The 25423-nt window shown below is 44.1% G+C and overlaps 1 protein-coding gene across 1 annotated transcript; it reads right to left on the bottom strand.

Annotated features, from left to right (window-relative positions):
- Window positions 1–953: 953 nt before the first annotated feature.
- Window positions 954–23851, bottom strand: LOC106862721 (tau-tubulin kinase 1). The gene is made up of 3 exons (XM_088160714.1): window positions 23786–23851; window positions 9287–9445; window positions 954–1157 (listed from the first exon to the last, which is right to left on the bottom strand). Exons 2-3 carry the CDS (start codon window positions 9392–9394, stop codon window positions 954–956), a joined length of 312 nt encoding a protein of 103 aa, XP_088016840.1. The 5' UTR covers window positions 9395–9445; window positions 23786–23851.
- Window positions 23852–25423: the final 1572 nt, after the last annotated feature.

The following is a 25423-nucleotide window of genomic DNA, read 5'->3' as shown; positions in this document are numbered from 1 at the left end:
TATCAGCTCTCCTCTTGGGAGAGTTGAAATGTGGAAAATGATTTGACCTTCAAAAATAATTCACTGGCTTTTACCTAAAGGCGATCTGTCATGAACACTGAGTAATTTGTTTCACAAGGCCTGCAACATTCTCATCTTCAAATTAAATCATCTCTCTGGAGATTTTGTACAAAGGCAAAGGGATAGACTCATGGGCCACAACATAATCTCTGAAGTATGAGCCCTAGTGATAAGGATCCTACTCACTGCTTCAGCAGGTGTTTCCTCAGCCCAAGTGGGAATCCTACAGAAAGGAACATCCCTTCAAATGTATATTATACTATAACACATAAACTGTACCTGGCAATAGCTGGCTTTGCCTTAAAAAGGAAATCTATGCACAGTGCTCTTCAGCCAACAGCAGCTGTCAGTTCCTCAAAGGAAGATTTAGAAATTCCTTGTTTACATCCCTCCATAGCAATCTTTTTAGTAGAAGCCCCCCTCCTTTAGCTGGGAACAGCTCCCTTGCACTCTCATTAAGAATAGGCACACCACTTAACGTTTGGCCTCCAGGACACTGAGATACATGAAAAATTAACTAATAGTCAGTTTCCCTATATTTTCTTTTGTCCAGTTTTTGAACTCCTCTACTAGTCAACCGTTTTACTTGGAGATTCTGTCATGTTTCAGTGCTCCAGGTCCTCTGGGAGGCAACCTCATTTCTTAGTCAGACACTGCTTTCTCTAGTCCTTATTTTCTAACCAGTATCACTAGATTGCACAGAAAAGTGGACCAGTAGTTCAGCCTAAGTCTGATCATTGTCCTTATATTCTGGCAGACAAAATAGTCCCTGTTGTTGGATCTCACTTGAGTTGCAGAATTTAACAACTTTCTGAGCTGGATGACTTAACGTGACATCACATATAGATGGAAGCTGAAGAGGAAACGATAAAAACCATTTGCAACTTTGGATTCTAGTTGTTAACACACACAGTGACTTGTAGCACTTCCAAAGGGCTTTTTGCCTTACCTTGCAGCTTTTTCAGGACAGCCACTTCCATCTTGAGAACTTGCTTGGGCTGCTGAGCTGATTCCACCTTCAAGGCCACATTCTCACGGGTCAGCAAATCCATCGCCTCATAGATCTCCCCAAAGCCACCTCCACCTATCTTCTTCAGCTGGAAAAATACAAAGAGGTTTGGTACAATGTACACAAGAGGGAATATGAAGCTGGCTCTCATGAAGCCAGCTCCTCGACTGCATAGGGAGAATAAGCTCAGCTCCCAATCTGTGCTGTGCCTGAATCCCTTCACTGCACAGCTTGGCCAAAGTCCAGCTACCCACTCGACTGTACTATGTATAAAATTTTTGCTCTAACAACCAAGAACAAGCCTAGCAAGTAATGACAGGTGATACTTTTAAAAGCAAATGACAATGCCTATCGCCTCCATGATGTTCTTGCCAAAATTCAGGGAAAGACTCTTCAAGGAAATAGCAGAACCACTGTCCACACCATGGTAGATGCAAACTGTCATTCCTCCCCAACAAATACGCATCCCTGCAATAAAACATAACCATGGTAGTTGGAACTAATCTTTCAAGAAGTAAGTTAAATGAAGTTTACATCTCCTTCAAAAGACTTAAAAAACAGAACAAAACATCCACTGGAATCTTTTACAAGATGTTGTACCTGCTCTGGTAGTGAAGTTACTTCAGTGTCACATTTCAAAGAACTGCCAACAGCATTACCTCAAAACAGTTGTGCACAAGCCACCAGTACAACTCCCATTCTTTCTCAATCTCTTTTTCTCTTTAGTTTCAAACCCACTCAAATTACGCTTTTTGTGTCTCTGAGCAAAATTAAAGACTGTTTCACAATAGGAATCCACAACTTCAGTTGACATAAACTCAAAGCTGAAGATGTCTAAGTTTCAGCATATTTGATATATACCTTCTAGACTGTCTGCCTGTTCTAGAGTAAGTTAGAGATTCAGAGAGCAAGTCAGGATCCTCTGCCTTTCCCGGAAGGTGATTCCTTGATCCTCCTCCTGCTGAGACTTGACAGCATATGTGCGTATAGTTACATATAACCATGTATAGTACAGACTCCTCATGTGTTGCAAGAGTCAATGTCTATGCCGGGAAAATAGTTTTATATTTGTTTCTCTTAGATATATATATTTAAAGCCTACTGTGCTGCCCAGGAGGAAATTCAGGTTTACAGCAGAGATAGATCAGGGCTCCCTTGATCTGCTTAGCACTTGTTCATTGAACCAAACTGCAGCTCTTGCCTTCAGCATTTTGTGTTCCCTCTGTTAACAACTGCTCTGGAAGTCCTGAGTGCCACTTCTTTCCAACAGCAGCAGTAACACTCAGAGATGAAAAGTAGTTTCAGTCAGACAGATAGTCAAACATGGATGTTACACAATATTTAATGAGATTTATATGATATTTTAGTGTCTTCTGTACCACCAAATGCCTGTCCTGTGCATCTGTCCAGTTTGTTGAACAAACGGCCCTACCTACACCAAGGGCAGGGTTTTTTCCTCCCAAAGGTGACCCAAATAATTTGTTTTTCTGGCTCCCAGGTCAAGAAAAACAGTCTCCAGATGAAGAAGGAAGTGTTTTCCATACTAACAGCTTGACAGCTAGCCTTGTCTCTGAAGCTATTACTTGATAACCCTTTGAAAGTTGCTGTCCAGAGCAACTTCTTGTTATTTTTCTTCATGACCTTCCATGGGGCTAAACAGGCATATTCACACAGTAAACAGCCAATAACTAGGTCACCACAGACTATTCATAAATTATTACAGTGCAGCCCTACTTCCACTTGGAAATTCACACTAAGTGAACTGGCTATTAAAAATCTTTCTTTCAAAACAGCAACAACATGTCAGCAAATACCTCAGGATTCAGTACACGAGATCTTCTGTGGTCTGATATATTCATGAGAAAGGGGAAGGGACAGTAAAAGATACAGAAGGCAGAAAGGTAAATTGGGTTCTGGAGGGACTTTGAGGAAGATTGAAAAACCCTCAGGCAGAAAACGGGTAAGACAGGAAGCAAAAGTCAATAGTGAAAAATACAATACAGCATATCTGGGATGGAGAAAAAATATAGGCACCCAAACATCTCACTGTGTAGATTAATTCAAGAAATAGATCTGGGGAGAAATATTGCTGAGCCAGCACAGACACACAGAATGATCCTTTTCAATTCATTGGCCCTAACAGGAACAGCTGTGACGGTCCAACACAGTTGTGAAAATACAAAGGTATCGCAATACAAATGGAACAGCACAGCAATACGACTAGGTGTCTTGGTGTGACTGTATGATGTCTGTATTCCCAAGCCATCTGTTCTGTTGGTGTTGAATATTAAATTCTGCAACTTTAAGACTGGTTCCAGGAGTGAAGGGGGGAAAGAAGAAGTGCAGAGTTTGTTATCAGAGACTGCACTGGCTCCCCCACATCGCTGCTCAGAGACTGTGTTGTCTGCGGTGGACAGTGGGAGAGAGTTCTTTTTGCTTTGGGTTAGTTTTTCTGGCTAGCTGAGGCAGAGAAGCTCCCTGGATTGTGTTTATTTTTTAATTTTCCCTTTTCCTGGAACTGTTTGAACCTGTTCTGGACTGAAAATCCAGAAGAGCACCAGGAGCTCACACCTGTGGCCCACCTGGCCTGGCCTGGGCCGCGGCATTCCACAGCACCAGAGGGACTGAGAACAGCCTGAGCGAGCCAGGCAGCCCACAGAAAGAACTCTTCTAAATTCATCTCTTTGGAACGGCGAGAGGTTTTGCTGTTTGGTATTGTTCATTTTTTGTGCTGGGAGGTGTGTTGTTGCCTGTTGAATAAAGAGTTTTTCTTTTTCCACTTCTCTCCGAGGAAATTTTTTTTCCCGAGCCAACTGGGGGAGGGACTGCTTGAATCTCCTTCCTAGAGGGGCCCCATTCAGAGGTTTCCTCCCAAATTTGCCCTAAACCAGGACACTAGGATAGGATCTGTCAGAAGGTCTACTCACATATGATGCACAATATTGAACATCTCGCTCTAGAAGCTCTCATTGAATTAGGAGTCGTTCATTTTAGGACTAAAAGAATGATCAGGAGTCTGGAAAAACTGAGGACAGGCTAGGATGGTTACCTCAGAAAAAGCAAAGGAACGTATGCATCAGAGAAGCAGGTTCAGGAAAAAAAGTACAATACTGAGACTGCACACCTGGTAAAACAACCAAACTGGAGGACACATAAAGGTCTACAGAGAAACAAACGGGAGAGCACAGGAGATCAAGATCAAAGGTTCTGCTGAATCAGAAAACTGATTTTATACACACATTCCAGCCAATGGAAGGCTGTCAAAGCTGCCTTTGCTTCCTTACATCTGTGATCACACTCTTATGGAAATTATTCTCTGGTATACTTTTTACAGCACACCAGATAGTACCATCCATTCAACATCACCACTAGCACTGCTACACTTCTTGATTTTTCGGCAACATCCAGAAGCCATCAGCAGCATTTCCTTTGCTTTGTTCCAGAGCAAGTTGTTGTAAGTCAAGATTTTGGTTGAGGTCAGGGGCTTATGACACATTCCTTGCCTCATTGTCTGGGTGGTCCGTGGGAGTTTACTTTCAAAGGTGAACTCAGGACAGCCTTCTGTTGGACACAGAGGAGAGATGGGCACATACCACTCAAAAAACCTCAAACCAGTAATGAAACTGCAAACACAAAGTCAAGGAAGAGAATGAAACATCTAACTAGAATGACCTAAGTGGTAATCGTGAGTCATCATCAGCCCATGTGAAGCCTCACTGCCTTGGGGATATTCTCTTCTCGTCCTGTTTCCTACCTGCTACAGCCCACTTACTGTTATGACTGGGATACAGGCTGCCAACACCAGCAGGATTCATTCACCTAATTGCATGAGCCCCTGTGTGAGCTGGGTGCCCAGCTGCCAATTCCAGACTGGTGCCCAGCTGCCAATTTCAGACTGTGGAATCAAGTGAATAGTTCATCTGATCAAACAGGTAGGTATTTGGACTTGGACACAGATGGCTCCCTTTGAAGTCTCCTTTAAATATTCTGAAATATTTTGGATTTATCCTGAAAAAGACTCTTGTAGCACAATTTTCCAAAGCCTACTAAAAAAACCCCAAAATAACAACAGCAACATGCAGTCTTCTCACTAAGCAAAAATCAGTACTTTCAGACACAGTTCAAAAAACCAAGGTAACAAACAACCCCAGCCAAAAATAGGCTTGAATATAAATTTAATCTTTTATTCCAGAAGCATATACAACACCACTGCTCTTAACAGTCTGCCTTCCAAGTATATTATATAAAGACTAGACCTTCCCAGGATAACATTCCCAGAACAAGGAAGGAATGGTTTGGTGTCAGGATTGTGGCAATGCAAAGGAATGTGTGCTCTAAATCCAGGGCAAAGGACCAAATGAAAAGTCAGCAACCTTTAGTGAACTCAGCCAGGGTCAAGGCTGTCATCCACAGGCTTCAAAGATTTGACAAGGTCAAACAGTGACCACTGTGGCTGTCTCCTAGGAGCACTTGGATAGCCAAGCCTGCAACTCCTGCAGCCCAACTCAATGAGCTACTTGATCCAGAAATGGCCAGTAGGCCTCATTTGATTAACAGCTGAGGAAGAGTTGACCTTTGTTCATCGAACTCTCCAGAGTCCACTCCACCTGCTGAAGAGGACTGGATCTGACCTCAAGGGAAGCAATCTCATGTAAAACACGCATGAACTGAGAAGCCAATCAAGAACTCAGCCAGCCACATTCTAAATCATCTGAAGACCTGTCACAGCCTGTCACTTAAAGCAATTCAGAGTGAGACCAAATCAGAGTGAGACCAAAACAGGCCCTAAGTCTGACAAAGAGCTTTCCTTGTCCCAGGCTCTCTCTTGGAATCATATATGGCCTTTCTAAACAAGACAAGGCAAAGAATCCATGAAAGTTTTGTGGGGTTTCCAGCAAGTTTTCCAAAATAAACAGGAGACCTTCAGATCAAGAAGCTCAGAAATCTGAAAGAAAACAAAACATAGATTGCACCTAGCAAGAAAACATTCACATGTACACGAGTCATCATTTGTGTTCAAAGCTCAGTGCAGGAGCTGCTGACTCTGTCTTGCTAATAAGTGTCAGTTGTGCATCCCCAGTAAAAGGCATTTATGCAAAATAAAGAGATACATCAAAATTCAGCTTTAACATCCATACCTAGTTCAAAGCAAGTATAATTTATGTATGACTTTGTTCCCTCCCCTGAACAAAACTATTCACATCATTCATAGCACATGTGGATCAAGACCCTCTGGAGACTCAGCAAAAGACATGTGGCTCCAGTACTGTCCAAATTTCATCTAATCAAAGCATCAAAAATATCTGCAAATAAAGAAAACTAAAAAGAATACTTCTAAATCGACAAATTTTGATAAAAACCATAAGCACATCCTGTCCATGTCTTTTTTCATAAATAAGAACAAAAATATTACTGCTGTCAGACAGCCAAACTTTACTGACTTGGAGTGACAGGAAAATGAACTGCCAGCAGGTTAACTGCAGAGAACTAGCACCTTCATTTGTCAAAGCTTTGTCAGCCAGCAGAAAGGAGGAAAGGAATTCAAGGAATACATTACACCAATCTAAAATTAGAAATCGGCTCAATAATGGAAGTATGCCAGCACTAAGAACTACAAGGTTCAAGCAGATGCCCAGCCAGAGACAGTGGGAGGACAAATTACACAAGACCTTCTGGCAGTTGCACCCCAGCATCACATAAATATGCCACACACCTGCTTGAGCAGGATCCATCACCCACAGCAAAGATTGGACCATACAGCTGGCACATTCTGGATTAGATTCAGAAAGATCTGTGACAAACAGAAAAAAATGCTACTCCTGATATTACAGGTCTATACTCACTTTAAGGTACAGTCCCTTTTTCCTCGGTCACTTGATCCTACACTGTCCATTTCCTTGGGCCACCAGAAGTATTTTCATAGTTTTTCTAGATTACTCCAAGCCCCCCACAGCTCATGGTTTTGACTGGTTCCACACCAGCTTAAAGCAAAGGGAAGGCACAGAAGGCCTGCCTAAAAGGAAAGGGTCTGCACTTCACACTTTTTTTTTGGGGTGGGGGGAATGACTACTCAATGAAGGTTCACAATGCACAAGTCAGCTAGCACATGGTCAAATTCCAGCTCTACTCAGAAATGGGAAAAAAGATTTCTCATTGCTATTTACAGCCTTTAGCAAGTCATGTCATTTCTCAGAGACTTCAAATGGGGCAATGACCTCACTGCAGCATTTAAGGCTACTGTGAGACATTATAAAACATAAAAGGTTATTCCTCTAATTAGAAGTAGTTGTTGTTGAGAATACAGCTGCATATTTTTATATTTTCTAAGGCAAAGTTAGTGGGTAGAGCTTCTAGTGGACCCCAGTCACAGATTCATGCAATGATGAAGCATTGAACCTCACATTTAGTACCTTTACCAACTTTAAAATTTGTTTGAAATGTTCCCTGTGAGCATCACAGAGCATATTTTAGACTTTATTTGGAGTTTTTGGTGCTTGTAAGAGTTTTGCTGTTGCCAAGAATGAAGTTACTTTGTTTAGACTTCTTACAAAAATACTCCCATCATTTACAGTAGTTATAGCACTCTCATCTACAGAGAAGACTCCAAGTTTGATTAATAGAGAATGGTACAAGCTAAAGTTAGCCAAGGTAAAGGAGAACAGAGAATCTCAGAATCACAGAACTGTCTGGGTTGGAAGAGACCTCTGGAGATCATGTAGTCCAACCCCTCTGCCATGACATGGTCACCTAGAGCTGGTGACACAAGAACCCATCAAGGTCGGTTTGGAATGTCTCCATAGAAGGAGACTCCACAATCTCCCTGGGCAGCCTGTTCCACTCCTCTGCCGCCCTCAATGTAAACGAGTTCTTCCTCCTGTTAAGGAGGAATGAGTATTAGCAATCATGCACCTGAAGCAAAGGCAACAGGAGAGTGCTGAAATTCAGCTTGGCAAAGAACATGCACAAGTTTGACCAGATTTCAGGCTCTGGGGAAACTTCCATTTGTGCAGGGAGAGACAGATAAAAGCTGCAACCATTATTGTCTGAGACACTAGTAAGCACAGGGCATGTTTCAAGTCCTATATGTCAATTAACCTGCCCATGGATCATCCCTCCAAGTACAAGTGCTCCAGTCCAGAGCTGCAGGGGCACAGCAAAGCTTTCCTTCAGCTGTGACAGAAAGTTTTGGGAGGGGCAAAAGGGTTGTCTCTATTTTGTTGTTTAATCACAGAAAAACTGAGCTTCTCCATCTGCTCTCAAGAAGCCAGGAGAATGAAGAACAGTTTGAATTGCTTAAATATAAATAGCCTGTTCAGCACTAGGCCAGACAGAAAAGTGAAGGCTGTGGAGAAAGCTGGAACAAAGTGAAGAGAGACAGGCAATAGGGAGCAACAAGAACAGGGCTGGGTCTAATGAAAGGATAATGTTTTGTCTGAAGTGGGCTACTGAAAAATAAGCTATCTACAGCCTGGAACTGAAGTGAATTCAGAGTCCCAAGCTTCTTTAGTCCTCTGCTCTCCACACTCCACTGCAAAACTCACAGGGCCACTGTACCACAGCCAGTCACCATGAAGAACAACTCAGCGCTACTACTGCAAATCACTTGTAGTTCAAACTAGGGAGGCTTCTGCTGGGAGTTTAGTGATTCAGAGAATGCTAGTAATCCCAGTTCAAAATTAGGACAATGGGATACATGAGATCTAAATGTTTTTTCAGCATTTTAAAAGCAAAGCCTGTCCAGCTTGCACAATGAGGCAAGAACTAAAGCACTTAACATATGGTGATATAATTTTAAGAAGTATCCTAATAAATTTACACAAAAGTTGAACCAGTTAGTTAATCATGGACTTTCTGACTCTTGAAGTAGCTGATGTTCCAACCCAAAACATTTGGTGTTACACTATTTTATTATAATGCAATTTATTTATAGTCGTGTCTGTAGTATTCTTTCCCACAGTAATTTGAAATCTAAGTTTCCTACTAAAACATTACTCAATCTTCTGCAACAGCCCAATCCTACCTAAAAATCCTTGGCAGTTTTAGCCTTCTGAAAATACCACTCTAAAACCCTTCTTCCTGCAGTATCTTGCTAACATGTCAAACCCTAGGACTCCACTGTTGCCCGCCAGAGGCCAGGATTGAGTAGGGAAGTTGCTGTGCTACTGCAGCTGGAGGACGAGGAGGTCTGTTTGGGCCGTTAAAGCCAGAGCTACTCACCACTTTCCAGCGATCTTTGACCACGTAGTTGGTTGGGAGAATGTCGACCTGTTCCCCTCCACCACTCATGTTTGGTTCGTCCTTGACGACTGCTGCTAGGCACTGCATTTGCCAGCCAGAGGGTATTTCAGTAGCTCCCAGTTTAAATGAGCCATTTATCTGGGAAAAAAAAAAAAGGAGGGGCAGGGGGAATCAATGACAAAATTATTACAGGTCGCAGTATAAGTACATGCTGCATTTCCACAGGTCTTGCTTATGACTAAATCAGAACTGCCTCATAGGAAAGAAGGCAAACTCACCCTTCAAACACCTGAGCTCACTCCATGCACAACCTGACAGACACAATCCTGCTCCAAGTCAGCAGCACAAACTAAAGGGTGACAATTACCAGCTATGCCATGCAGGAGAGTCCAGGGCTTTTGGGCTTGACAATGCAATGAGAATACAACACCAAAATGTTGTAAGGGCTCTTACTGTTACCAGGTAAAGAAGTCTTGCTTTAGTAGAGCAGCTGCTACCTCAGCAGTTTTTATGGCTCGCATTGGATGACATCCCACACAAATCAGAAAGGTTTGCCAGGTATTGCATTTAATAAGCCTAAAAAGTCTGAATAGGGTAGGAGGACAGGGCCAGGGTTACAAACACATCATTCTCATGAACAGCCAAGCAGAGCAGATGGGGAAGGTTAGAAAAGCCAGATATAAGTTAGTCCTCCTCATACCCTACATAGTGCTAAAGATGATCAAATTAAAATACAGAGAGATAACTTGTGCTTGTGGTGTTCTTGCCCCTTCTTCCTGCCTTCATATGGAGATCCAGATAGCCTATGTTGGTATTCATTTTAAGGGCTTTTTGTTATAAATCTGCAAAAATTGCTTTCAGAAACACATTAACTCAGCATTCCTAGAGGAAAATGAATGAAAGAGGCCTAATAAATATCTTCTCAGATATTTTACTGGCCTTAGAAGTAGGCTGGGTCTTTTACTAGGCATAGATGTTGGCAATTCTGTTGTCATTCCCCAAAAATATGAATATTTTCCTTTCTAAAAAGAAGTGTTACTGTAGCAGTCTGGTTGCAGACTTAGATTAAAATATCAAATTTTAAAAAATACTGGAGCTGATTATTGAACCACCACATTTCTTCAGGTCCACCAAAAAGGGAAAAAAGTTACCAGTTAATTATGAGCTCAAATAGAGAAAAGAACTCATTCCCTAACAATAAAAGGACTGAGAGGGAAGGCTATGAAGTGGCCAGCATGTAGTGTGCACAAGGAAGCACCAGGCAGAAGTATGTCAAAAGTGCAAGAAAACAAAACATAAACAAAAGATCTCAGAGATCTTATAAAAATCTTCACAAAAGAAGATTTCATTCCAGATATAGAAGATAATGGCATGAAAAAAAAGAGCAGCAGACTAACTCAGCAAGAGGGCTGCTGAGAAATGTTCAATCCAACATCTGCTAAAGGACAATCAAAATGATAGAAGAGAAATAAGAAAAAATGGGCATTAAAGAGATTCAGAGGAAAGGTGCTGGAAAATGTTCAGAATTCTCACTGAAAGAGGCCTGCATCCGTATGGGGGAGCTGTGCTTTCAATTATCAGGTGCTGAAGTAAGAAACTGGTAAGAGAAAGTACCTGCTGTGTTTGGCAGCACAACATTTGTGCTTCTTCTAATGAGCAAGTGGAACGCCATTTCCAAGTTCCTTTATGCTCACCAGAACACCTGAACTGGCCATCCCTAAACTACCAGTGAGCACCGAGCACATAACCTACCTACCCATCACCTCAGGAGGCACAGGACAGAGAACCCCTGCAAAAATGTCCCTTAATGCTGGCTTTTCTTCTGGTATTTAAAGAAAAGTTAGTTAATTATAGACTGCCCCAAGCTTTTAATATTACAAACATTAACACAGAAGTAAGTATCCCCTCCCTACTCTTGAAGGTCTCTTCATTTTATCACTTCATCACTTCAGCGATGCACGTGCATAGTAGGATTTCAGTCTGGTGACTATGGTGGAAAGTAATCCCAAGGAATAATTTTAGCGTAGAGACCAAGCATGAAAATCCATGAGCACTCAAAGCCAGGCAAGGTACAATCACTTTCCCTGGTGCACTATTCCACTTTCCTTTATCAGAATTTTAATACATGTGTACAAAGATATCATGTCTCTTATTTAAAGGAACCTGGCTTTGAAATAGAATAAAATCCTCCTGGGTAATACAAGGAACAGCAGCCATTTGGCAATATGGAATTACAGAACTAAGTTTATAGATATGCTCTGGTATCGCTAGAGTAATGCAGCCAAAGCAAATGCCAATTTAATTATAGTCTGAAACAAATTCCAAGCTGTTTTAGATCACAGTAGCAGCACAAATCCAAACTTTATTCCTGAGGTAGTACAAATACTGCAGAAACATGCTCGGGCCTATCATTATCTACATCTACAGCAAGACATAACACATTAACTGAAAAAGCCAGGATCACAAGGGGCAAAAGAAGGGATGAAGGTACCTTTGTGCAAAAACCATCAGAACAGAAGAGGCAAGAGATGGTCAGTGTGAGAATGGTAAGGCAATAACTCTCCTCCTCAGTACACTGCAGAGAGCATCATTTCTGCATGTTAAATGTTACCCAAGCATCTTAAACCCAGACACTGCACCACTCTCCTTACCTTTGAAATGTATTGACCACTGAATATAAAAAGACATAATTTAAAGTACAGTGACTGTGAAAACAAGAACTTTCAGTTTGTCTTTTCCTGTAGGAGATGGACAGGATGTCAAGAAATTCTTGTACTCCTGTCCCATGAAGTCATGCAAGGGAGCTAAGCAAGCCTAAGATACTCTAAAACTGCCTTCCTAGAAATAGAAAATGAAGCACAAAGGAAAGCAGCTGAGAAATAAACGGTGACAACAGTAGGACCAAATTCTATCTCTTGGCCAATCTCAGCATGAAGAAATGTGAAATCAGTTCTTCCATACTGATATCTCCTTCAGCCAACTATGCAAACTTTATAAACATATAAACTTGAGAGCTTTATAAATTTAGTCTTGGCATTTATAATAAAAGAAATGCAAAAAAACCCCATGTTCACTAGTTCACTGAAAGTGGCAAGAGCAGTCTGAGGAGTCATTTTATATGCCTTTCCAGCTTTTATTCTCTATCCTAGATACCCATTATTAGCCAACTTAGGTCAGGATACTGGCCTAGATGGACCTGTGGTATGACTCAGTATGGCCCAGCTTGTGTTTTGGTGAGGTACTTTACCTCAGGAGTGTATACATAATATATATGTCTTCTTTAGCTCTTCAAGGTGGTCAGATAACAGAAAATAAAGAATCAATGGAAAAAGTCTCATAAACACAGCCCAAACACCTATATTACAAGGTTCTCTTTCATGCAAGCAAAATTTTAAACAGCTTTATTGGAAAAAATATTCCCTCATTTTACAGAATTATAGCATTCTTAAAATCAAACTTATAAATACCAAGCACACCCTGTGGGAATTCCTAATAAATTCCTATATTGGCTTGCTTCAGTCCCAGTATACCACAGTTGGAGTGCTCAAAATACAGCCACACTCACAGAAACATCAAGCTCAAAACTCATCAGCCATGAGGTGGCTATTAAACACCATAACAAAGCTATGGAATTCAGTCTCTCACCAACTTACTAGGGTCTTAACCTCAGTGTGGAGGAATTGCAATATCCCACTTCATTTCAGGACACATCCTTACTTCTGGAGGTCTACAAATTAGAACAGTTTAGACTGCTGTAAACCCTGACCCTCTTGACTTGATCAAATTCCCCATCATGAACCACCTCAGGAGCATGATCGTTCTTAAGAGCGGATCTCAGAGGTATTATGGAACATTGATGTAAACTACAGCTTTTTTTGGGTGAGACAAAGTTGGATAACCGCACAACCAAAAGAAGTAGCCCAATAAACTGCAGTTTAGAAATCAGATCAATCTCCCTGTCCAATACCTGCATGGGAAGAATAACCAAAAACTAGTTGTAAATAGAATTTAAGCACAATTTAGCTGTTCTCTGTGTTTAGCTGTTGAATGAAACAGATGGGGAATAAGATGAGAACATAAAAAGTAGGACTGAGAATGCTTAGAAGTAAGAAAACAAAAACCAGTGGAGCTTCCAAGTGCCACTGCTTAGCAGCACTGGGGCTCAGTTAATGGCAGCAGTAGATGCATGGACCCAGTGTCCCTCACTGTATTTCCAACATCATCTCCTTCCAACACACAATACCAACCATAAAAAATAAATCACTCACATTGAAACAAACAAAAACCACTTAAAACTTCGTACCATGCACTAGTATTCTGTTATCAGGACAGGAATGTGTATAACAGTACAGGAAAAGCCTGCCTGACCCTGCTGCAGCAAACCCCGCTAAGAGAGCAGGCTCAGCTCCCATCAGTTGCATCCTAAAGCAGCTGTGACATATTCTTCTCATAGGCAGGGAATGGCATCAGCCTTAGAAATTCTGGGCTTGCTGTTCACAGTATTTTACTTCTGTAAAAATCAAAACATCTAAAGGTGAGGTTGCTCAAGATGCTGGGATTGTTTTTCATTTTCAAGTGGTTTATGACCATTAAAGAGTGACTGGGAAAAACAAACAAAAAGAACTGCAATCAAGACAGACTGCAATCAATCAAGGTCCAGATTCTCTGCTAACACGAGGCTGCACTGAGCAGAACATTCATATTAAACATGATAACAGATGCACCTTGACAGCGTTATTATAGCCAGCCAGTTGAACAGCCAACTGAATTTTCACTGCCTGCACAGTGAAAGTAACAGCATAGGACTAGAGGAAATCAAACAAAACCCCCAAACAATACCACACTACCAGAGACTGCATTCACACGCATTACAGAGCAGTCAGATACACCAGTAATTTCTGTGCCAAACCCACCTATCTGCAGGGACAATCAGTACAGGTAATTATGACAACAAATCATTAGGAATGCACAGATAAGCATGCCTACACTGCCAGGGGTTCTATGTGATCCTAATCCTCCTCAAATACATCTCAGCAGTAAAAGCAAAACAATGGGGAGCAGGATAATTTGAAAAGTCTATTATCTTCCACCAATCTCCTTGACAGAGTAGCTCCAAATTTGAAACAAGCAGAACATTAAATCCAACTCCAGGAAATCCCTCTGATATCATAACCAGCTCAACCTTCACTAATTTAACAGGCAAACATTATGGTTTGCTTCAAATGAACACTTAACTACAGTTTAGGTATCTGTACCTGCAAAATCAGTATAAATCACTACTGAAAAGCTTGAGTAGTCTGCTGGCAGCCAAAACAAATATATCTGAATAAAAGCAAGAACAAAATAGAGGTTGTATTTATGATATCAGACTCAACCTACGCCTGACATACAGGAGTATGTTGTCATCACTTGATCCTGGCCCAGAGTGTGATCAGATCCTTAGGTAATGCAAAATGTCCCATCAGGCACGTACTTGCCCTTCTCTCTGCTTTTGTGCAGAGCCTGTTATTCATCTTCCATCAAATGTGGCCATTCCAAGTCAGTTTTCAGAGTAGTTAACAGGACTTTCCTTGAGTCCTTATTCTTGGAGAACAGGATGTTATCTTGAAAAAAGCACTTGGGCACACAGCAAACTGATAACAACTGTTGCTCAACAGTCTTTTTAGAACCTATTATAACCTATTACCAGGTTATTAAAGGGCTCACAGCCTGAGATCAATAATTTTAAACCTCTGGTCCAGAGAAAGACGTGTTCATCTTACCCATTCAAAAATTTTTATTATAGATGCAGTCACCATAATTGTCAAGTATTAAATAAACTTGTCAAAAAGTTATTTAGAGGTTAGGAACATAACAGTAAGTTCCTTATGAGAGATTTCATAATTTGATTCAAATTCTGGAAGACAGGGTATTTTGCTAGGAAAATTCATGTATTTATAGGTTTGCCATGCAGACTTCATATTACCAAGCACTTTCAAAAAAAAAATTTAGCAGAAGTGGGGTAACTTCCACTTGCTGCACTGATGTTATATCAGACTAAATGGGATAAAATTTTTTCAGTCTTCAAGCCCAATGCTGATCACAACAGATATTCTATTTGCTATTACACAGAAGAGGTTTCCTGGTACTGACAAAAACATGACAAATCACGCCAACTGTTAGTCACTTAAGTCATCCCTCTACAGCTCTTCTGTAACCATTTTCTGATTTTTGTAAGGAATTCTTCCCCCTAGTTGGTGCATGCTCAGAGGAGCAGGTTCATCCTTCTTCTGCTGCCTGCAAATCTACAGTTTCATTTTCTGCTCTGTCTAATCCCTTTTTAGTTTGCAGACAGCTGGCTAAGGAAGCTTTCTGTCTGACCATGCAGGAGCCACATTGCACCACTGGATTTTTGTGCCCTCACAGGCTGTGTTCCTCTTATGCTCTTGGTGTCCCTTGCATGTGCCTCTTGGTAAATGGAGATATTTGGTCTGCGGTATTCTCCTGTTTTATTTGGGTTCCACAAAGTGTCTGAACGAACCAGCCAGCCAGCCCTACACGTCCCCGTGCCCTTTGTTTGGCACAGGGGTGGCACCAGTTCATGGTCCCTTGACTGGGCCTCCAGACATTTCCTGCCATCCTAAGCACAAACTGCAGCTCCCACTGCAGCTGCACACCCAGCTACCTGCACCAGATATGTTCCTCAACAGTTCTTCCTTTCTCTTAATTAAGCACACCTGCTAATGTAGTAAAAGGAAAAACAAAACATTTTTGAGGCATCGAACCATTGTTCTTCTACAACATTATTACAAATAACAAACTTAACAGAATTAAAACTATTAAAAGATTACCACAGGGTAGAATCCAAGGTTACAGATTCCCGTGCACAAATACTTAAGTGATTCCCAATACAAAACCATGCAGGATTCTCAGAAGCCAGTCATTTATCAACTGGTTGATCATCACTACTTGTTTGATGTGATAATGGCATATTCAATTTTCCTTACCTAAATCTTTAACAACAAACTAGGAACACAATAAAACAGTACATGAACCTTCCCACACAGGTTCCAATATGGATTTCCTAAAGAATGCCTTAATTAACACTTCACCTCCAGGCTGTAGATAATGTACCTCTGTTTTCAGGTGGAGTGGATGGATACCACTGAGCACACTTACTCTGCTCCTTGAACTCTTTGTGCATATAGAAAACATACTAGGTGAAGTGGTCACATCCATCCAGTAAGCTGGACTCCACTGAGATTAAGTTCCTGTTAGCAAAACACCTTTCAAAGAGAGTTCGTTATTCTCTGGAGCCATCCATACCTTTTGTACTTTGTTAGCTATTGCCTCTGTTCCCCATGGGGCTTTATCACAAAACCATTTATCCAAAGTGATTAAATATTTCTTTAGCAGAATTGGTTTTACCTCAATTGTTCCTACTCCATCACCACTTTGGGTTGCTTCCCATTTTTCCCACTGTATCTCTTCTTCTGTTGAACAGTCCTTCTTATAGTCCTGGGGTCTATCAAATTTGGCCTTTGACTCTGGTCACTGCCACAACAGCACTCTGTCCCAAATGCTGCCTGGCCACAGACTCTACAGCTGCACTGGGGAGGGTAATTACTTCAGATTCCCATAGTGCCTCTCATGTGGGCTGGGAATGTATCACAGCAATTTCTGCATGTAACTGTACTGATTCTAGCAAATTGCTTATTTCCTCCCCACTACACTCTCTTTTCCTCACTGATATGAACAATTCCCATTCTTTCCATAAGACTCTTGCTGCATGACCCAACCCAAAAGCACACTGAGAGTCCACAAAGACGTCAATTAATTTTCCTTTGAAAATTCTTGGTGCAGCAGTACTGTAACAGCTCAAGTTGGTGCCTCCGGGGAAGAGCCTCCAACAAAGGAATCCCTGGGATAGTGCACCCTCAGTCTGTGCACTGCTTCCAGTGGTGATATTTAGTCTATGCAAGTACATTCTAGAAAAATATACAAAAGCTCTTGTACATGCAGGCGTGGTCTGTTTCATTTCTTTCTGCACTGCTATGTGAGTCAGTTTCCAAGGAACAAGGGTGTTACCAAGATTAGGGAGAGCGCTACAAGCTGGTCAGGACTGCCTCTATAAAAGCCATTTCCACTTGTGCCAAGAATGACATCTAGTTCACAACAGTCATTACCTGCCTGGACCCTCCCACAAAATGCAAAAGATTGATTCCCATCCAGGGATTTTTTTATCTGTGGAGTTAAGCAGCTCTATGACTGAGGCATGTGCCTTCTCCTTCTGCTATCAGATTTTACGCCAGCTTGTTGAGTCAGAGAAAAGAAAACCCTAAAATCCAACAAAACCCCCAACACAAACAATCAAAAACACACCAGTAAAACCCCCAACAAAACTTTAAAATGTGTTCTTCTGGACCGATTCATTGTCATAAACCACATTTTTACTTTGATCCTTAATTTTCCAGTACTATGCCAAGTAACTGGATTCTGAGAATTTCTTATTACAAAACGAATATGGTCAGAACTTGTTTCTATAAAAAAGCATCATGAACCTTATGCCATATTGTAATGTAAAAATTATTTTCTATTCATAGCTGTAGTAAAGTATTGGAAAAGTAAATTTTATATGTGACTTGGTCAATGTTCATAGCAATTTTTCAAACCTATCTCAACCCGCAGAGAGTAATTGTGCATTCTGTGCTCAGCCTGCCAGAGTAATCTGGCTCCTGGTAAATGCTTCTAATAATAAATACTCCACAGACAGAACAATTACTGGTTCAAGTCCAGCTTGGGATGTTTGGAAAGGGAAAAAATGTATATAATCTCATCCCAATCAGAAACACAGTCAGCAAAGTTAAAGAAAATGTGTTTTGCAAAAGAAGCAACAAGCACACCAGAAATACCAGCTCTTGAGCTGCTACCAGACTTGAAACAAGGCTGCAGGACCTATGCAACCTGAGCCCTGGAAATCAAATGGCTCCTGTCATTTCCCTCAGGTAACTACCACAAGAGTGACAAACTACTTGACTAGCTGTCCTTCGCATTTCCACCTTTTACATTTTCTTTTATGTCCTGTTGGCTTGATGGACAAAGCTCCCTAAGCCTCATCTCTGCTTGAGAAGCAACCACTCCTTATTTCTTCATAGAAATGGGGAACAGCAGAAAGAAAAAAGTGCATCTTCAACAAAATGCTTCCTAATACAACCAAACTCACACTTAGACATCTATGAATAAGCCATAAAGGTTATGCATACAAAGCAGAGCACTGCTACACAGAGAAGCACAAAAAAAAGGGAGGCAATTCTGACCTCGCCTACTGGTGAGAGGCAGTAGCGTCAAGTAGTCCATGCCTCATGGCTACTAAAAATCATTGATCAGAAAAAAAGGCTGGAAGGTGCCTTCCACCTGAAAACTAAATTCTCTAAAATGCATGGAACGTAGCCCAGAGAAACCCCAAAACGCAAGGGCATGAGAAGTACCTCCCTATTATGAATATTTAAGGAACTCAAGGGCTCTGACACTCTAGCCCACGTTCCACTAGAAGCTAAAGCCTGAAAACTGCAAATTAGTTTTTCATGGGTGTTTTCCTTAAGGACAGGATCTGGAACAAGAAAGATGGTGGATTCTCTTTTCAGATCGAGGTTAGGCACCTCTAAAAAGGCATGCTTTAGCTACTGCCAATCTTACTAAAAGGAAAAACACAAAAAACCCCACCAAAACCCAAAAACCCCAACATTCACCCAAAAATCACATTTTGGGTGCTTAGACGCTAATGAATGAAAGGTGAGAATTAATGGGAGCACTGTTACACCATATTATCTATATTACCACATAAATCCTACAGACCCCAATGCTGGATCCACAGCTTCAGGTTACTAACTAGCCAATCTAAAAATCTGCCTGAAGAGAAACAGTTCCCCTCTCTCCTCCCAGCTCTGATCTCGTGAATGTAGGCTTCCACCATGGGCCAGTGGGCCACCATGGGTTCAGTGACCTGTACTAGCAGAAAAACTATTCCTCTTCCTCATAAATAAGGGCATTTCCTTGGCTTAGAGCTTCCTCAACTGATTCACTGTAGGGTCAGTCAAATGCAAGCGGCAGCACAACGGAGGAGCAGTACCTCAGATCCATTTCAGCTTCAGTCAAGCTGTGCTCTGTTTGTCTTCACAGCAGGAAGCTCTTGGCCTGTGAGATCACAGGATTCAGACCCTTCTGCTTAAAAACACTGGAGTAACTCTGCCTGAGGCCAACCTCTTTTTATTTTTTTTTCCCCAAGAATAACAAAATTTAAAGAAACCAGTTAGTTTCAATAAATTACTTGCACAACTCCTAAACTAGTACATTTTAGAAGTCTAATGCAGCTAAATTCTGTTTAAATAATTCAAGATATAATTAGACTACAAAGTTTAAGCTTCCTAATACAATACCACCACAAAGGTGACTTCTAAACTCTGGCTGAGGAAGCAAACAAGCAACTTTCATGAAACGAGGGAAACAAGCCAGATAATTTATTAGACTGTCCAATCAAAAGAAGCACTGTGTTGATGCCTCCGTGAAGGTGAAAGTATTGGACAGCTACCCCATACCCTTGTTTCAGTGAGCAGAACAGGTACTAAGAATTTAAGCTGCATGTCAAGAAGCTATAGACTAGTCAGGGGCAGGAGTGGCAATCCAGGACTGGAGCAATCCAGGGGTTTGGCCTGAGCAGCCGAGTTTATGATCCTGTAATCAAAATCTTTTCACCAGACATCAATGTCTCCCTTTGTCTTTCCTGTCTGACTGGGAGGCCACCAAAGATTTGTATCCAGGCAGCTCCTGGGCCGACAGTGGGCATGACAACATCTGCTGCACGGACAGAGAGGAATCCACTTCCACCTGCCACAGCTGACACCAGATCTCTTTCTGAAGGCTAAGATGCCTCATTTCTTCCAAGAGGAAATTCTGTTCCCACAGGCATTCTCAGCTCTCCATTGCACCTATCCAGCTGCAGCCAGCCCAGGATCCAGTTTGTTCCTTTCATATTGCTCACCAAATTAAAGATGACACAGATTGACATCAAAAGGAAAGGGTTTCCAAACACATCTTATTTGATTAGCTCTACAGTCCATCACACTGTCAATATCTTCCTTCTCAACTACAAAAAAAGATCCTTTCTCATGTGTGCAGCTTTTGAGTAGTGGAGAAGGCCCAACAGAAAACAGTGAGGGACTGGGTAAGACCAAAAGGGACCAAAGGATTGTGAATCCCATGAAAAAACCTACTGTGGCAGTTTTATATTTTCTCCATCGAATCCAATATATTGATGTATCCACCAGTCTCCAAAAAACCAGAAAAGTTAATGTGAAAAAAGCCTTCATTCATTAATGTTCAAGACACTTTGCTATTGCTAGATTATTTTCCATATTTTTGGGGATAACTACTGTGGCTCTCAACAGTGAGATTCACAGGCACTGGGCACTGTTGTGGATAAGACCATGGATTAGCCTGACCAACAAGAATTGCCACTGTCCAGTTTATAGCTGGGGAAACTCTCACATGCAAGGGAAGTCTCAATTTTCAGATGCACTATGTAAAAGCTACATCATCTCCCTCTCATTCCTAAAGCTTCAATAAATACCCAACAGATTCCCCCACTCTTCCTCTGGACTATGGAGGGAGATCTCATATGGAGGGAGGGCCTTTCTTATTTCTCCCTCTCAAAGCAATCTTCACATTTATTCCAATGGGATTGTGTCCCACAATGACATTTAAGGGGATTTCATGATGTTTCAGAGGAATACTCATTTTTTTGTTATCTTTGATGGAAGAAGGGGAGGGAAGCACTGGTTTTGTCCACTCTGTATCTCGCTCAGTAAACTAGCAGAGCTAAAACAGTGTTTTAGCAAATGCTTCCACAATCACTCCAGCAAATATTTGGCTGTGCCCTGCAATGCTCAAAGCAGAAGATACCAACGAATCCGACACCTCCTTAGAAATTAAGGAAGTTTACAAAGTCCTTGAAGATTTTATAAACACCTATTCCTCTATAATGACCTATTTTCTGTCCTCTGCTCTGTTTTCAAAGTGAATCAATGACACTGGAAGGTCACTATGGAGCTTTGGCAAACAAATCTCACCGAGGAGTTTCCCAGGATGAGGAACTGCTCCTGAAGTATTTTTCTGGACCATGCACATTTGATACACACATAGATAAGACTACGGCAAAAAAACTGAAAGAACACAATTTAAGAGGTGAGTCCACAGCAAGACCCATGTGCGAGGAACGTGCTGCCTGATAAACGTAAAGTAATGTGTCAATCTTTCCATAACAGAGAGCAAGAAAGAGCATGAAGGGATTCCTATACTGAAGTTATGGAAGAAAGAGGGATTTGGCTCTTCCTGGATTTATCTGATCATTCCTGCCTTGAAAAACAAGTGCCAACTGTGTCCATTGGAGGAGAGCTCCAGGCTGCCTGTTGCAGCACAGAGATACACTTGCCTTCACCAACAAACTCTAGCAGATGGAGAGGGAAGGAAATCCACACATGGGCCATGAGCACCACTTCACTAACACCAGCACTGGGGGTTGATGGAATAGGTTTCCTAGCACAAGAGATGCTCCTTTCTGGATGACCAAGAGCATTGATAGGGATCTGACTTTTCCCTTGAGGACCAGTGTTTTATTTTGCCAGAGGAACTTAGGCAATGAAGGAATGAGATTATCACAAAGTATGCAAAAGCACACAGTAGTAACAGCAGTGAATACCACATACACCATGCACCACATCTCAGAAGTTTCTGATTCCATCTATATCACCATGAGGATGCTCTAATAGCACACAAAGGGAAAAAGCCAGAACCTTAACACACCATTCCTATTCTGTCCCTCTTTATCCTCTCTAAAGAAGGCAGCACAGTGAAATGTGGTGACACACTGACACTCCTGAGTGAGACTTGACGCTTTTTAGTCAGAGCACCTGTATGGGCACAGCACCTACGAGCTGAGCGAGCATTAGCACACCCTGTGGAACAACAAAACACGAGGCTAAATTCCACTCATAGAAAGTCTCCAGGCTGAAAATCTCTGTTATGACTCATATGAGAAATTTGTTGCTAAAAGACAACATTTTCAGTGACACTACAAGAAATCCATGTGAAATGGTAGAATTAGGAAACCTTTCCTTCTATCAATCAAATCACCTTGCAAGTTTAAGAAAATTCAAAATAGATTTGGTTTGAACTGCTCAGAAACATGATACCAACAGGTATTGAAGTCCCCACCCCTCAAAACCCACAGTGGGTCTTGAACTTGTCACACAAGTAGCTCTGACAGTGTCACTCCAGTGCTTCGTACAGCGTTCTGGTTCCGTTAAATCCTAGATGCACGTCAAGGTCATGGTGTTCATCTCTAGAGTGCCCAGTGGGTCAGACCCAGGTTACCGGACACCTCCTCTCCCGGAATGCAGGGAAAGCACAACGATTATGGACACATCCAGCAATGTCAGCTTGGGCACCACGAGCAGTACCGACACCGCAGAGAGAGACTCTGAGCCCCAAAGCTTCAGGAGACACGGCCACGCACACAGGAGCACCATTTCCACCCCGCCAAAGAAGAGAAACTCTCAGCCTCCTGCCTAAAACCTGAACACCACGGAGTTTTCCCAGCGTAACGCGATAGAAGCGCTCCCTCCCCAGAGACCTCTCCGGAGCGGGTTGGCTTTCCACATGCGGCTGGGCAGGCACCCCCTGGCCGCGGGCAGGGTGCCGTGCCCAGCCCCGGGCTGCACCTGACCTCCTGAGGGGCCGACACCCTCCGCGGGTTTCCCTAGAGGCTGGCCCGGCACGAGGTCGCGGGTGACTTCGCACCTCGGCCCCTGCCCGATACCGGCACCGGCGGTCCCCGGTATCATCCGACGGGGCCGTTCCCTCCGGCGAAGCCTCTCAGGGCTCGGGGCGCCCCCGCCCCTGCCGTGCACAAGGCAGCTAGGCCACGGCCAGCCCCTCCCGCGGCGGCAGCCCCGGGCATCGCCTTGACCCCCGGCCCGGGCAGGAGGGGCGCTGAGAGGCGGCACCCGCCCGGGCCCCGCCGCCCCGCCCTTGCCCTGCCGTGCCCTCACCTCGGGCCGTCCTGCCTCCCCCCGCGGGGGAGGTGGCCGCGTCCGCCCCTGCACTGCAGCTGCCGGCCCGCCGCCCCTCTCGGCAGATGGTTCGCCCCACCCGGCCCACCTTCTCATTGGTGACACTGGGCCGTCACTCCGCCGCTGGCTCACCCACCCCCGAGGGCACGCTGGGAACCCGAGTTCCGCGCGCAGGACTCTCTCCCTTCGGCTGGAGATGTCGGGTGGGGCGTTAAACTACATCTCCCGCAGTGCTTCGCGCGCAGCCCCGGCGCGGCCTGGCCCGGTGCCGTCCCCGGTCCCGCATCTCGCAAGCCGCCAGCGGGACGGTCCCTCCTTCCCTCCTTTCTCCGCCCGTGCCCGCAGCGGCCTGGCCCGGCCAGGCCCAGCTCACCTGGCCCCGCCGCCGCCGGCGCTTCCCGCTGCGGCCGGCGCAGGCAGCACATGCCCCACGCCCTTCAGTGTGGCTCGTCGGGCGCGGTGCCGCCGGCCCGGCGCGCTGCGGCTGCGGCTGTGAGACGGGCCGGCCCCGAGCGCATCCTCCCCTTCGGAGCCGCGGCGGGCGGCGGGCGGCGGGATTCGCCCACAATGCACCGCGCGCCGCACAGACAGCATCAGCCTGACATCACCCGCTGGCCGTCCCCGCCCAGCCGGGCCCGCCCTGGGCCCGCCCGGCCACCACTGTCAACTGGCACCGGGCACCGACTGGCGGCACATGCGGCTGGGCACCGCAGCGCTCCGCGACTTCACATGCAGGGAAGCGCACTGGCGTGGGACCGGGAACGGGACCGGCATCGGCTGTGCCAGCGTGATCACGGGCCCTGCCAGGACGGGGACTGGTGCTCGTCTCTGTGTTGGTGCCATTAGCACTGGTGTGGGATTGGTGCCAGCGCTGGCAGTCTGCGCAGGGCCGAGTGACTGCACTGTTGAGACCAAGGCCAGAGCCAGCATATCTGCCTGAGGCTGGATTTTGCATTGCGCAGCGACTAGCAGCTTCACCGCTGTGGCCCTAGCGCTGCTCTATGCTGGCAGTGGAGTCAGCCCCAGCAGTGCTAGCCTGCAGCTTTTTACTCCAGACATCTGGGACCAGGGCCAACAAGGGACTAGTGCACTACACTGCACTGCAGGTGGCAGCATCACCACAGTCTGGCCAGGATACTTCACTGGGACCAGGACCAGCACCACCAGCACTGGCCTGGACACAGCGCTTCTACGATCAGAACCATTCCCCATCCATACAGGGCCAGATCTTGCCCTGCCAGGGCTGAGAACAAGCCCAGCAGCTCACAGCCAAAAAAGGCTCAGACAAGTGAGCCTGTCCCTGCATGCAGCTGAGCAGTGTACCTGTCCCTGGGCAGTTTCCCTGTTCCCCTACCCTGAGAGGAACAGCTGTGACCCTGCTCCAGAGAGGTGCCATGCTCCCTGCTCCATCTCACTACAATTCACATTGTACTTGGAGCACAGATAAGCACGTGGGTCCTGCAGGTGTGCTGTGCAACACTCATGGCTGTGCCTTTTTGTTCCCTTTTCATAGCAGATCACCCATATTCCAGCTGGTCCTCATGCCTCTGTCCCAAACTGTGGATGGACACTGTTCTGTGTCATATACAGCTTCACAAAACGTGCTGCAAGGGACACTGATGCCAGCCTCCCCTGCAACACACTGATGCCTTCTCCCTGTCCCCATCAGTGTCCCCATCAGACCCAGCCTGGTGTTGTTCCACAGATGGAGGTTCCCATCTATCCTATGAGTGGGATGTCACACCAGCTTCCACAGGGCTGCTGTGCTCCCCAGTCCCTTGTGGGGTATTACCTCCTAGCCAAGACTTTTCCCCCCACCAAAGCAGTCCCTTTGGGCCAAAATCTCCTGAGGGGATTTGTGACAAGACAGACATGCTTGTGCCAAGGCAGACCCAGCACAACCCTGGCCGCCCCCAGCCACTCAGATCAGGGAGAACAGGGCTACCAGGTCCCCACAAAGTTCCTCCACTGGCTGGAGCCCCCTGCATTGAGGACTTGCTCAGTGGAAGCA

Source organism: Sturnus vulgaris, chromosome 3 (genome assembly GCF_052056855.1).
Source record: "Sturnus vulgaris isolate bStuVul1 chromosome 3, bStuVul1.hap1, whole genome shotgun sequence".
Lineage (NCBI taxonomy): Eukaryota > Metazoa > Chordata > Aves > Passeriformes > Sturnidae > Sturnus > Sturnus vulgaris.
This window is presented reverse-complemented; position numbering and strand designations above follow the sequence as displayed.

Excerpts from the sequence above, each read along its gene's own strand:
- LOC106862721 (XM_088160714.1), bottom strand. The coding sequence starts at position 9,394 with ATGCAGTGCCTAGCAGCAGTCGTCAAGGACGAACCAAACATGAGTGGT. Across the intron at positions 1,158-9,286 it reads TCAAAGATCGCTGGAAAGTG|CTGAAGAAGATAGGTGGAGG; the intron begins GTGAGTAGCTCT and ends GTATTTTTCCAG.